General features: G+C 38.1%; 1 protein-coding gene across 2 annotated transcripts in view; it reads right to left on the reverse strand.

Annotated features, from left to right (window-relative positions):
• Window positions 1–14,145, reverse strand: part of TULP4 (TUB like protein 4) — a 108,179-nt gene that overhangs the window by 67,965 nt on the left and 26,069 nt on the right. For both annotated transcript variants that reach the window (XM_063308024.1, XM_063308034.1), the window contains one exon: window positions 10,827–13,071. In XM_063308024.1, the coding sequence (XP_063164094.1) occupies window positions 10,827–11,078 (252 nt within the window). In that variant the 5' untranslated portion in view covers window positions 11,079–13,071. The remainder of the gene's footprint in view (window positions 1–10,826; window positions 13,072–14,145) is intronic.

Here is a 14,145-nt window from a genome sequence, read left to right on the forward strand (position 1 = left end):
TAGCAAGGAAACAGGGGAAGGGGCTCAAGATAAGTAGCCATCAACTCACAACGACTAAAGGTCAAGAAACAATAGCTAAACGGATCACGGAGCACACCCAAGCCATTAGCGCTAATACAACGGAGATCGCCCAGCTGACAGCAATCACCGGAGGAATAGAGAAACCGATGATGGGCGATCCCGGAACGCCAGCGGGGCCTCGCAACCCCTCACCCACCGGCAGGTCAACGTGTTGGACAAAGGGGGGTGACGTGACCGCGAGTGAGGGGGCGCTGACTGGCGCGGGGTATTTAAACCCCGCACCGGCGCGCTCCTGTCACTCTCAGCTTTTTTCCCGATGCTGTACCTGCGCTGTGAATAAACCAGAGCCTGATCCACCGAACCAGTGTCTGAGCATTATTCAGAGGTAGGCAGCGCATGACAGAGTCCCAGAAAGCTCTTAAGGAGCCCCTGCCACATTTTGACTGCTCTGATCGTTTTTTCTCCAGTGTTGTTATCCTTTGTTACATTCTGTTGTTCTGTTTTTAATTGTATTTTGGATGATGCAAGCCACCAGAATCTTTTGGAGTGGGGCGGCAATAACAGATCTAATTAATAATATCCAATGCTTAATATTCTTTTATAAAATCAGATTGTGTTGGAAGGATTACTGAAGGTAACATATTCTAAAGCCTTCATGCCAAGGCCACTTTTCAGATTTTGCATCTCTTTTCATGGTATCTGTCCTGAATAAACTTGTCTGGGTCCTTCTATGTTTCTCTATGGTGATAACATTTGGAAGTGAGTAATTAATGTTGGCTTTTGTCCAGTAAGACAAGGAATCTGTTCTACAAAGTAATAACCAATATAATTTGAAAGCATATGGCATTATTAACAATATTTCATCCTATTTTTAAACATCTGCTTGTAGCAGCTTAACAAAATAAAAGAGAAAATTCTCCCTCTAGACAGAATACAATAAATCAAAAGAATGCCTTCTATATCCGAAATTGCGGATTATCATTTTATTTAAAGTGTTGATCTATCTGGAAGATTTTTAATATGCCAAGTTGTTTTCATATATTAAACGTTAATAAGATTACTAATGCATTGTTTTAATGTATTTCCTCCTGTGGTGAAGTATAACTAAGATTTACAGAGAATGAAGTACAGGTTCTACCACTTGGTTTGAGTCGTACGACTGAAAAATTAAATAACTTGGAAAAACTTACTATAAATGATCCAATATGAAGATCTAGTAGGCCTATATAAAATTTGATTTCCTATTAAACAGAGGTTTCCAAAGTAGGATCATACAGATGCTGCATAGATTCAAGGTTACTTTTCCACTCTTCTACTCTAGCCTCCATCCCAGGAGTTTTTGATTTATACTCTAGAAAAAAATCTCAGGATGAACAATCAAACAGAGATTAAAACAAAAACAAAACAGCTGAAAGAACTGTACAGGAAGTACAGTGTTTAGTATTTTTGTCAAGAAAACACTAAAACTCAGCCACAAATCAGTAAAAAAAAACATTAATGAAACCTTATCCCTTATTCCATTTGCTTTTTAGTTTGTGAATCTGGATTGTAGATTGTAAATCTGTAAAGCATTATTTTTATTCTATTTTATTTTTTAATATGACAGATACACAAACACACACACACACACACACACCCTTCAGCATGCTGCTTTAACATTAAAGAAAATACATAGGTTTAGAATATAGATGCACTAATTTAGGATTATGTGTTAATGCAACCAAAAGACAGTTATGATGTATGTAATAATCTATTGTTGAAGAATCCTGGCTTAGTGTTAAATGTGAACCTGGGCAACCTGTGGATAAATACATAGAAATGTTAGGACATAATAGGCCTGCTCAGTTATATTCAAAGCAGTTAGAATTAAGCTCAGCTCCAAATGTAGGAAGCTGAATGGTGACAGAATTGTGCTTCTACGGTACAGTAATATCCAAATGGGAAGAATATATAACTCACCTACCGTAGCATGTGAACTTTCCCTACCTACCACTGATTTTATGAGAGATGCATGTTTTCCCCTTCATGTTATATCAAGCATGTAAATAGCAATGCACATCCATTTCCCTATTTGATTTTTTACTACACGAGGGGGCCCAGCCCTGCTCAAAAGGTAGCGGCAATAGCTGTAGCGCTATGCAAATGCTGACATATAAGTACAGTAAACGTAGCACACGCACTAAGTGCATTTTAAACTATTCACTATCTCATAATAGTGAATAATATCAAATACAATTTTCTGTTTTGCAAAAAACAAAGGACGCTCTATCGGCATGAAGCAAATACAAGTGGGAAAAAAAATCATCTGCCTGTTTTGAGGGGCTGGAAGTAGAATAATTAAAAACAACAACAACCCCGTTCTCTGTAATGCTTTTACAAGTACCAGCCCATTACTCCCTAAGAGATGAGCAAAGTGTCCAGTTGTTACTGATACACAGGATATGAAAAGGCCTCTTTCTTACATTCTTTCTCTCTCCTTAAGACACACACGCACATACATCTGACTGTCCTATAAAAAGATTCACCTATGACTGAAAGTCAATTTATTCAAGGTTTGTGAGGAGTTATTTTGCGAATCGTTTCTGGGCTCCTCACTACTCAAGTGGTGTATTATAATGTAAGTCAGTTTAATCGAGGCAATATCAACACCACAGAACATAGATGAGAAATTCAGCCTTCATACTAAACTATTCACCCATGGGACATTTTGGTCAATGTTATTATTCCATGTTTGCCATTAGACAGCAAGATATGGTTCAACTGAGTCACTTACTGAAGGACGCATCTCAAAACAGGTTACACATAACAGACTGCAGTTTTCCAACTAAAAGACCTCACTAGCTCTCTCCAGGATCTCACTGTCTCCCGCAGAAATGAATGCCAAGTCATGGCTGCTGAAATCAATTTCACCAAATGAACAGAAGTTAAAAGCAAATTAGTTCTTCTGTTTTACTGAGCACACTGACAATTTTGGTTTAATTCCTGAAAATACAAAATATGTTTCATGTAGATAGGAATCACTGAGAAGACATATGCCTAACCTCACACTACATTTTACTCTGACAGATTGAATTTCTAGGCACACAGAACTCAACAAAAACTGTAGTTAAATTGTGAGAAATGGCATATTAAAAAACAAATGTGTGCCCCCCCCAAATCTAACAACAACATAGCAAAGCCACAATCTTTATATGATCAGCAACTATAAAACTTTCTTACTAAATTTCTTACAGACCGTGATTAATATGAGATCAATATTACATTGGAACACACACAGTTCAGGCTCCATATCCAATGTAGTTAGCCATCCCAAGGCAATCCTCAATATGTTTCTTCCTGACATAGCCCCCAGTACTTCCTCTTCCTAACCCTAGATGCAGACAAGATCTCTTTATTCACCTACTGGGTACCCCTAACATTTTATCCAGCCATCATTTTAATGTACCCTCATTCTCAGTCTTCTTTACTAGATTCCCCATAAATTTCTCCCTCCAAACTAAACTCATATTCCTTATCATTCAGTTCAATTTCAGGTTGAGGTTCCCAACTATTATAAACTGTTATGAGTCTCATGCCTTTCCAAGTGTGGACATGATTCTGACAACCGACTCAGACCACTCTCTTAATAAGAATGACAGAAAAGAGGATCCTAGCCAGAGGTCACAGCTTTGCCACTGTCCAAGAACAAAGCTATTTTCAGTAGTCTGAAAATGCACAGGTGCTTTAACAGATTACTCAGCTTCTCCAGAAGAAATGGAGTGGGCTACATTATTAATTAGGTATAGCTGCCTACTTGGCTTTTGTTTCCTACTAAGAAAACATTTATGCACTGTTCTAGTAGGGAAGAACTTCACCAGAGCTATCCATGGTTCTGGACTAAGTGGACTACAATCTGACATGCTTATTTTGACTGCATTCTGTTTATGTGACTCAACCTTCTTCATCCACATTTGACTCTCCCTACCTAAATGTGGTCCTTGCCAAGTAATTTTCAAGTAACCCAAGCATCCAGGAAGCAGAAGCAAGCTGCACTTTTAACAGAAGAAGAAGCAGAGATATAAGCCCAAAGGTCCAGATGGATGGAAGTAAGTTAAAATCTGACCAATAGAAAAAGGAGCTGCTCTTGAATTACCTGAAAATTGCCTGCTGCTGGTGTGTTGCCCTTTGGTCATTTCTGCAATCTGCATACTCAAATGCAATTATCTTATTCAGTTATAATTCGTTCTTATTAACAAGATGTGTTTGTGTCATGGACAGCCTGCCATCAGAAGCACCATCGTTTTATATATACAATAAAGACTGCCACCTTATGCATGCTGGTTTTGTCAACAAGTGATAATGAGCTTCACATTTTCTTCCCCTCTTCTGCATGTCAAATAAGTTTTAAACAAACTAGAGTTCTGCCCAGGCAAAAACTTGTGATACGGTCGGGAGGAAAGGAGAAGGTGAGCATATAAACCCTGCTGGTTCTTTTACATAGTGAAGAAACACTGTTTCCCATTACGTCTGAACAGGGTCTATAGTCCTATATAAACTGAAAACTGTAAATTAACTATATGTACTAATCACATCTACCTATATAACTATATATCCTTATTTATAAAAGCCTTCCAACTAGATACCCCTCAGATGTGTTATGATATGAACTTGCAAAATTCCTGGGAATTCCAGCCTGAACACATCAGAATGTTGAACATATCTGGAAGGATTGATTTATCACAAGACTAAAGACACCAACTTTATTACAAAGCTTGGCTCCATAAAACCACTACTCTGCAATCATTATAATATGGTGAGCAGAAACTAAGTGACTGTACTAGGGTCATCCAATGGATTTATGTGGAAAGAAATATTTAATGCCTGATTTCCAATCTTAGATGATTTACTTCTCTATCCAGTCACATCTACAGCAATCCCAAGTCCATTTTTTCCTGCTTTTGAATACAGTGCAACCTTGTTTTGAAGGAATAACTGGTGAGCAAGGGGAGGATGAGCCTTTTAATCACAATACCAACCAAATATGGAAGTACATCATTGTAGTAATTTAAGTCATTACGCCAGTGATGCAAGTTACATCACTTATGGCATGGCAATTGATGTCATTTATGTGATGATGTCAGTGATGTCATTACACACATGCCAAATGAATAGGCAGGTTTTGAAAAAGCAAAGGGAAACAAGATCAAGTAGCTAATATAAGCTTTATAATGGAGAGAACAAAATTATTTAAGAACAAGGTTTACTTTTACTTTATAGACTGTAGCATGGCCTTTGATTGAGTAGATCATGCCAGAATGTAAATTATAGGTGTGCCAGAACATCTGATCAGTCTTTTAAGGAATCTGTACAACGAACAAGCATTACAAGGATGCATATTGTCTCCACATCTGTTTAAAATTTGTACAGGAAATATATTTTAAGAATTGTAGGATTAGAGATGACAGATGTATGAAGGTCAACAAAATAACAATTTGACATATGCAGGTGACACTACTTAGTTAGCTGTATGTAAGGAAGGCTTTGAAGACTTGTCATGAAAGCAAAAGTGAAAAGGAAAAATCTGGTTTAAACATTAAGAAGACAAAGGCAATGTCAAGCAGTCTGCTTAGTGAACTTACAACTGACAGTGAAGAAGTGAATGTGGTTGTTTTGTTTTTTGCACTCAAGAATAGATAGACAATGTGAAGGAGAAGTAAAGAGCTGATTAATTCTAGGATGAAAGGTAGTAACAAGCATAGATAAGATCACGAAGGATTATTTCTATACAAATAAAAATCAGATTAGTTAAGCCAATTATTTTTCCTATAGTTATTTATTTATTATTCATATTTCTATTACCACCCACCTCCCCACAAGAGGGGGACTCTGGGTGGTTTACAATAACAGGTAACAGGTGAACAATGAAAATGAGGGATAGAAAAAAGATAGACATCCATCTTCAAATTATGGATTTGGAGACAGTTATTAAGAGTACTACAGATTATAAGAACCACCAATCCATCAGCCCTGGACAATATAAAAAGTGACTGCTCCTTTGAGGCAAGCAGAAGTTGCTTTCGATATGGGATGTGATTGGATGAGGGGGGAAAAAAGACTATGTTTGGAAATGGGGAGACCAACAGAAGAAGGGGAAGACAACACATAAAGTGGATGTGGATAATGGAGATCATCAGAATGCCCTTGGACATGCTACAGATTATCTTATCTCCGGAGATAGTCTAAGTTGCCAGATATTAGTCCAAACACTAGCCAAGGATCAGTCCTGATTTGATGGCAGCTAACTAATCCTTCTCTCATCTTGTACCAATCAAGTGACTAGCAGAAACATTTTTATAATTTTTATAATTTATTTTATTTTCTATCCTGCCTGTATTTTTTTTTATAAATCACTCAAGGCAGGAAACATACCAAATACTCCTTCCTCCTCCTATTTTCCCCACAACAACCCTGTCAGGTGAGTTGGGCTGAGAGAGAGTGACTGGCCCAACGTCACCCAGCCGGTTTTCATGCCTAAGGTGGGACTAGAACTCTCCGTCTCCTGATTTTTAGCCCATTGCCTTAACCACTAGCCCATTTCTAGCCTATTGCCTTAACCACTAGACCATACTGGCTCTATTCAATTTTTAATTGAACTATCTAGAATGTCTTCAAGGGCAATCCCATATAGAATGTTGAACAATGGTCTTATTTGGAAATATGAATAACTGTGGCTATGATTTAACTTTCAAATAGGGGTATAGTTGAGAGGTTTCTCCATCCAGGTATTTCCCATCTCAAAATTTAAAAGTGTGCCCAAATAAAACTCTACCTAAAATATATTCATTGAGTAAAGAATTTCCCATGTTTATCATAAATCAAATGACAGTATTAAAGTTAATGGATAATGCAATAAGCTCTATGTGGGACTGCCTTTGAAGACAACACAGAAACTAATTACAGTTGGTGCAAAACGCAGCAGCCTGCATGTTAACTAGCCTTAGATGCCATGACTATACTATACCTATGCTGCAGGCACTGCATTGGTTGCCAATAAGTTTCCCAGTATAATTTAAAGTGCTGCATTTCACCTATAAAGGGAAATGGATTGCTGCTGAGGTACCTGTAGTGCTGCCTTCTCCGACCAGAACCAATCTGGCCTATAGTTATAACCCAGGAAAAATTATTGGTGATATTCCAGTTAGGTAAGGTGAGGAGGGCTGAGGCCAGAAGGCAGTGCTTCTCCCTTACAGCCCCTTTGCCATGGAACATCCTTCATAAAAGCTAGCCTCACCTCAGCATTGATTGCTTTCCAGAAGCTGGTTAAAACAAAGCTCTTCCAGATTAAGGGAATGATGTCACTGATTAATATGGAACTTTATGTTGGCCCAATTTTTATGGAAATTGTTTTTAATTATTTATTACTGTTTTACATTCTGATGTTGTGTCAGTACAGGAATTAATTAAATAAATTATTAAAGAAAACAGAAAGAGGAACTCACGGTGACCAAAACCAACCTTTTTAAAGATAGATAGACAGACAGACAGACAGACAGACAGACAGATGCATAAGATGATAAAATTCAAAATCAGCACCTTTCTTTTATTAAAAAAATGTTTAAGCATTAAAAAGTTCTGCTTTGGGAAATATCTGTGTACAGTACCCATGTGAATCAAAAACCTCCTCTAGACAAATCAAGAAAGCAATTTTGTAAAATAGAAATGATTTTGTGCATGTGTATGTGTTCAAACTAAAAATATGACATGAAGTATTTCATTGTTTACATTTATCCCTCTTTTCCTCAACAGTGATATGCACTGTTTATATTTTCTTCAATACTGTAGAATAGATTATGTTGAATATTGACAAGACCCAATGAACTTCATTGCTGAATAGAGAGCTGAACCTCAGTTTTCTCAATCCTAATCAAGTAAATTAGCAAATGTTTCTAGGCTACTAGGGTTTGACAAATTTACAGCCCAGGAGTTCATCATCTTGAATATCTTCCTATCCCCTTATTTCTTTTATTAAACCATTGAAGGGCACAACAGAGAACCCTGAGATACCCACTGCATAACATTCTCCACGTAGACATAAATCCATCATGGACTACCCATTGGATATGGTTGTTCACCCAACTGCAAATACATCTGGTAGTGGGATCATCCATCCCATATTGTTCCTTTCTATTAAGAAGGAAGCTATGGTCAACTCTATCAAATACCCTACAGAAGTCTAGGTACACTACATCCACAATACCACCTTGGTCAACTAAACTAGTCACTTTGTCAAAAAAAAAAAGCAGGAAGATTTGTCTGGCATGACCTTTTTTTTAACAAACCCATGCTACCTTCTAGTAATCACCATGACCTTTCTAAGTGTTTGGAAACCCATTGCTTTATTATTTGTTCTGGGAGTTTCCCAGGCACCGATGTCAAGCTGATTGGTCTATAAGTTCCTGAGCCCACTTTTTTCCTTTTTTAAAAGATTGGAATAATATTAGCTTTTATTCAGTCTTCTGATACTTCTCCTGAACTGATTAGATATTAGTTCTGAAATCACATCTGCCAGTTTCTTTAGCACCTTGGGATGTAACCCATCCAGCCCCACTGAGTTGAATTCATTCAAAGCAGCTAGGTGTTCTGTCACTATTTCCTTGTCTATTTTGACCTGCATTTCTCTTCTGCTTCCATGGTGCAACTTCTGATAGGTTGGACAACATTTTCTTTTTGCACAAAAACATGCAAAATAGGAATTAAACCAGACTTCTCCCTGTTTTCCATCACCATATTGCCATCTTCTCCAACCAGCACACCATTTCCTTGACTGTCCTCTTGTTCCGCATATACCCAAACTCTTTTCTTTGTTATTTTGGGGTTCATTATAACCCCATGCTAATAGATTCAGGCTATTCCCTGATATTTTTGTTTTGTTATATGTCATTTTTTCCATTATTTTAAAGTTGTCCTTTTTGTTTTCGGTTTATCAAAGAGCTCTTTATGCAACCACACTGGTCTCAGCAGCTGTCTCCCATTTTTCTTTGGTATTGTTTGTGCTTGGGCCTTAATTATCTCACTTTTCAGAATTTCTCAATCCTCTTAAACTGTTTTTCCCTTCAGGATTTTCATTCATGGAATCCTTCCTACTCTTCCTCTCAGCTTACTGAAGTCGGCTCTTTTGAATTCTACAACACTAACCTGACTACCTTCTGGTCTCCCTGCCTGCATTATGGTGAATTCTAGGATCACCTGGTCAGCTCTCCCATGGTTCCTACAAAATCCACTTCCTCAACCACTTTTTCCCTGCTGGTAAGCATTAAGTCCAGTATAGCTGATCCCCTAGTTCCTTTCTCCACCTTTTGGACAATGAAGTTGTCTGCAAGGCACATCAAGAACCTTTTGGAACTCCCACTTGCCACCTGGGAGTCTGACTCCCAGTTGATGTCAGGATAGTTGAAATTCCCCATTATCATGGTGGTGTGATTCCTGAATACCTTGGCCTTCTGGTTTTTGAAGATTTCATTGGTATCTTCTGCTTGGTTGGATGTCAAACAACAGGGTCATTATTGTTTCTTTTCCCCTTAATATTCACCCAGATGCTTTTGGCAGGGTTTTCAGCCTTGGTGTCATGAATTTCTATGCAGGTTTATGTATAATATGTATTTATAATCCCTCATCTTTTGCTGGATATTTCTTTTGAACGAATTATATCCTTCCAGTACTATATTCCAATCTTGAGTTCCATCCTATCAGGTTTCAATAATACTAATAGTATCATATTTGCTTACTGCCTCTGTACTGGGACTTCAAATTCTCCCTGTTTGTTCCCCATCCCCTGAGCACTGGTTTACAGGCATCTGAGCCTTTTAGTACTGTCCTTCTTAGGTTCGCCTGCTGCATCTCCTGGTGTGTTCCTAAGCACCCCTTCCTTCTAACAATTTGCTTATTTACTTATTTAATTTTTATCCCGCCTTTATCATTTTTAAAAATAACTCAAAGCGGTGAACATACCTAATACTCCTTCCTCCTCCTATTTTCTCCACAACAACAACCCTGTGAGGTGGATTGGGCTGAGAGTGACTGGCCCAAGGTTACCCTGCTGGCTTTCATGCCTAAGGTGGGACTAGAACTCTCAGTCTCCTGGTTTCTAACCCAGCACCTTAACCACTACACCAAGCTTCCTTGTTGTTGTAAGGTTTACTGCCTTCAGTGTACTGCCTTCAACTATACTTCTTGTTCAGAGCAACAAAATAAAAACAAAGACACACCTGCATTGCCTATTGCCTTAAAAAGGAAATTCCACTACCTAAAAACCAGCCAGATTTCATGCATCCTTGGCTCTTCCTTTAATCTGCTTTTAGTACTTCAAGCAACACTTTCTTGCCATATTTACAGGAGACATTTCCTTTGCACTTCTAGTGAACCACAGTTCAACACATTGCAAACATTCATGATAGTTATTTCAAAGAAGCCAGCTCCAGAAACTTTGTTTTGAAGTTAGCTTGTTTTAAAATAACAATAATTACTGTAACATTATTGTAGTTTAACCGTTCAGCCAGCTATCTTCAAAGAAAAGCAAAATTGAAAGTTGTAACCCTTAAAAAGTAGGGGTAGGAATAGCACAGCAGCTCCCAACCCACTTAATTGTTCTTGACTCTGTATGGGGCAATAAACCAAAATGGATTTACCCAGCCAGAGAAAATCTTATTCCACTGAACTATCTTAACAGCATTCTAAGGAGTGTCCTTTATCCACTTATGTTGTCTGGGAGCTTTGATGGTACTGTTCTACTTCCCATATTGAACACTTGCACTTGGGAGTTTACTCACCTCACTGTTGTGGCCTCTTAAGTTAAAGTTGATTCGCTGGGGTGTATTCCTGTCCTTTCTGCAGTGGCTGGAGGTGAAGGTAACGCCTACGACTCCCCTGCCATTTCCGGTGGCCAACCAGCCTTCCTCATAATACCGCCTCCGGCACACAGGCTTCTCCTTTTCACTTTTTGGAACCCTGCCTTTCCACGAGAGGCAGAGGATGTTGGAATCACTGAAGAGAACAGGCCCATGTTCCACTGCTGCGTACATGCTTTGCTGTTTTTCCCTTTTGACATAAGAAAGTACTACATCTACTGCAGAAAATATAAATAAATCTCTTTGTCGTTGTTCTACTGATAGGACCCAAAGTTTAAGACAGATCAGAATCCAAGGGGGCTGAAAGCAGAAGAGATCTGTTTTTATAAATATCCACCAAATGCATAGTGAAAAATTTCTTTATAAAAGATGATGACAGTTGGCTAAGAAAATGTAACACTTAAAAAAATGAAAATCAGTCAGATTCATCTTGATTTGGAGTCAATAAGGTGAGGGTACACTTATCCTTTGGAGAAGCAGCTACTGCAGAAGAGGCGCTCAAAGAAATGGCGAGCCGTCTTTTTGCTCAATTGGATAGAATCACCACACGGCCTGAGATTTCCAGCATAGCGTTACACAATTCCAGAGACAAAAGTTTGCAGATGTGTAGGTTTTCAAGTAACTTAAGGCTTTAAAAAGATTTCCTCCAGTCAGATTTGCAAACACGGAGCACGTTCATTTATCTTTCCTCAAATCCACCCTCTGGCATGTTATTCCCACCAGACCAAATATCTGCTGCTAAAGCTGAGAAAGATTGCATAAAGGGGAGAAAAAAGGCACACAGACCGTGCAAGACCACAAGCCAGAATTCGGTGCAGTTAGCAACGTGCCAGGACAGATGGAAAAGCCCTTTCCATACTCAGCCGCTGACTGTTCAACCCAGGCTGTTTGCAATCCAAAGGAAGTCCCATTTCCTTGGCAGCTGGTGGCATTCCTGCCACTTCCACCGATGACCCAATTTATTACACTGCCTTGCCTGCTTTCTCACAAATTGTTGCCACGCACAGGCATAAAAGCAAAAGAGTCTTTTCATTTAGCAGGTGTTTTCTATTAAAGCTCTTTAAAACCTTTTTAAAGGTTTTAAAGCAAGTAAGTTCATCTTGGTGAACTATGAAGTCTTCTCCAAAACAGTGGGCTGTTGACTTTTCCCTTTTTCTGGAAAGTCTGTATCCTCAAGGCCGAAACATGTATCAGAATTAAAAGCAGACTGAGTACTTCATTTACTGATCAAGTGTGTCTGAAAAAAAAGAGGGAGGCAAAATGGCCAATTAAAAATAGGTGTGGGGCTAATAAAAAAAATCCAACTTCTCCTTTGTTGTGCCGTTGCCCACGTTGTTTCCTTGGTTTCTTGAACAGGCTCCTTCCTTACTGGGGCTTCTCTGGAGCTCCAATACATAATTCTAACCAATACATTTGTGGCAGTAGAGTGTGTTTTTAAAGTGTTCCAAAAGCTTTGAGTAATATTGATGATCAAATATTTATCTGTATTTGTTCCATGTTAACAAGGAACAGATAAGGAAAAGTAGCAAACTCCATTGTTAGTCTTAATATGAGTGTGAAAAATGACGGTCAACCTCGAGAGTGTTCCCACTGCTCCTCAGCTTGCTCTTCTTTAATCATTACTGCACAATTATTTGTCACTCCCTAATTGGCAAACATATTAAATCCAAGTGACTCCAATTCTAATACAGAAAAGGACTTTGCACGTAATTCCTCCTTTGGGGGTGATAATATCACTCTATTCTCTACTCATACTCTTTTATCTCTTTCTTAGATGTTCTGGTGCCATTTACTTTGTGCAGAAGCTGTTTATCTCTTTTTGCTTTTTGCAATTTTTTTCTTCATTTGTTGCAGATCATTTGGGAGGCTGATCACTAGCAGCAGATGGTACTTCATGGAGTTTTGGTCCTCATGCTGTCAGGTTGCTCCACTGGTGCTTGTATTAACTTTCATAAATGGCAAAAACGTTGAAGTCTGCAACAGCCAATCTAAATGCTTGCTGCAATGTGTTTGTGGGTATGTATAAGGACACACAAGCACATACATATGTTATTACAATCACTCCTTCAACTTGGCAATTGGACTACATCTGGCTTCACCATTTAGCTATGGCAGTCATCTAAATCATCTCTCACTCAAAGTCAGGATTTCCTGGGTGCTTTCAGTTCTGTAAAATAAAAAAATAAGATTAAAAATTACACACTGGACAAAATATCAGGGGAGAATACCAATCTAGTAAGTCCTTGATCAGTCATATTTACAGGTATGGTCTAAATTTATGAGCTTTGTGAATCAAAATATTTCAGATTGTTTTCAAAAAATGGCAAGCACACCTAACAAGAAAAGAAGAGTAATGTGGATTTTTGGATAAGTGAAAATGGATGGAGTAGGATTAAGTAGTGAAGGCGATGAAATATAACCACGATTAAGTTAATTCTTGGGCAAAAGACCTACAACATTTCAGAGGGGAGTCTCTAATTTATCAAATTTCTAGAAGTGAGTCCTGAAGTCAGCAAAATGAAAAATGAGAAGAAACGTAATTATTCAGAAAACAAAGTCCCTATTTCTGATTCCTCTCCCCACCCCGCCAAAATAGTTCTGAGGAATTGCTAACACAAAATTCCTTATTAGCTTCCCAAATATTAAAAGCATTTCCATATTGTTTGAGTTTAAACATAATATTAGAAATCTGAGTAAGCTACTTGTTAGATACAGTATTAGTAGCTTACTCCACTCAATTTTTATTACAGTAAATACATTCGCTCAAATGTGCTTGGTATTAGGAGATTCTAATATCCTTTTGTATTTAATTCTAAATATGTTAAAAGGAAATTAAATGGTTTATTAAGCATGGAATGGGTGGAGGGGAATGTGGGAGAAAGAAAGGAAAGGAAGAGTTTATTTTCAAAAGTGGAAAAATAACATTTTATTAATATTTAGTGCATTAAAAGCTAATCCAAGAAAATCCAAGAATAAATACCAATCACCTCTGGATTATTCCATATAAATCCATACTTCCATAAATAGAGAGCTTGCATTTCCTAGCAGCAACTGTTGCATAATGTACAAACTCTCCCTTGATTGCTTTGAAACAAGAAACAAGTTCTGTTCCAGAACTATGCACTCTTATGAAAATGCAGTACAAGTAATTAGACTGTAGCAAGGTGAGGTTAAAGGATTCCTTTTCTTCTTGTAGACAAACCGTCCTGTAGACGCTTAGAAGCTTCCTGCCTAATTAAGA

Source organism: Candoia aspera, chromosome 1, assembly GCF_035149785.1.
Source record: "Candoia aspera isolate rCanAsp1 chromosome 1, rCanAsp1.hap2, whole genome shotgun sequence".
In the NCBI taxonomy this organism is placed as follows: domain Eukaryota; kingdom Metazoa; phylum Chordata; class Lepidosauria; order Squamata; family Boidae; genus Candoia; species Candoia aspera.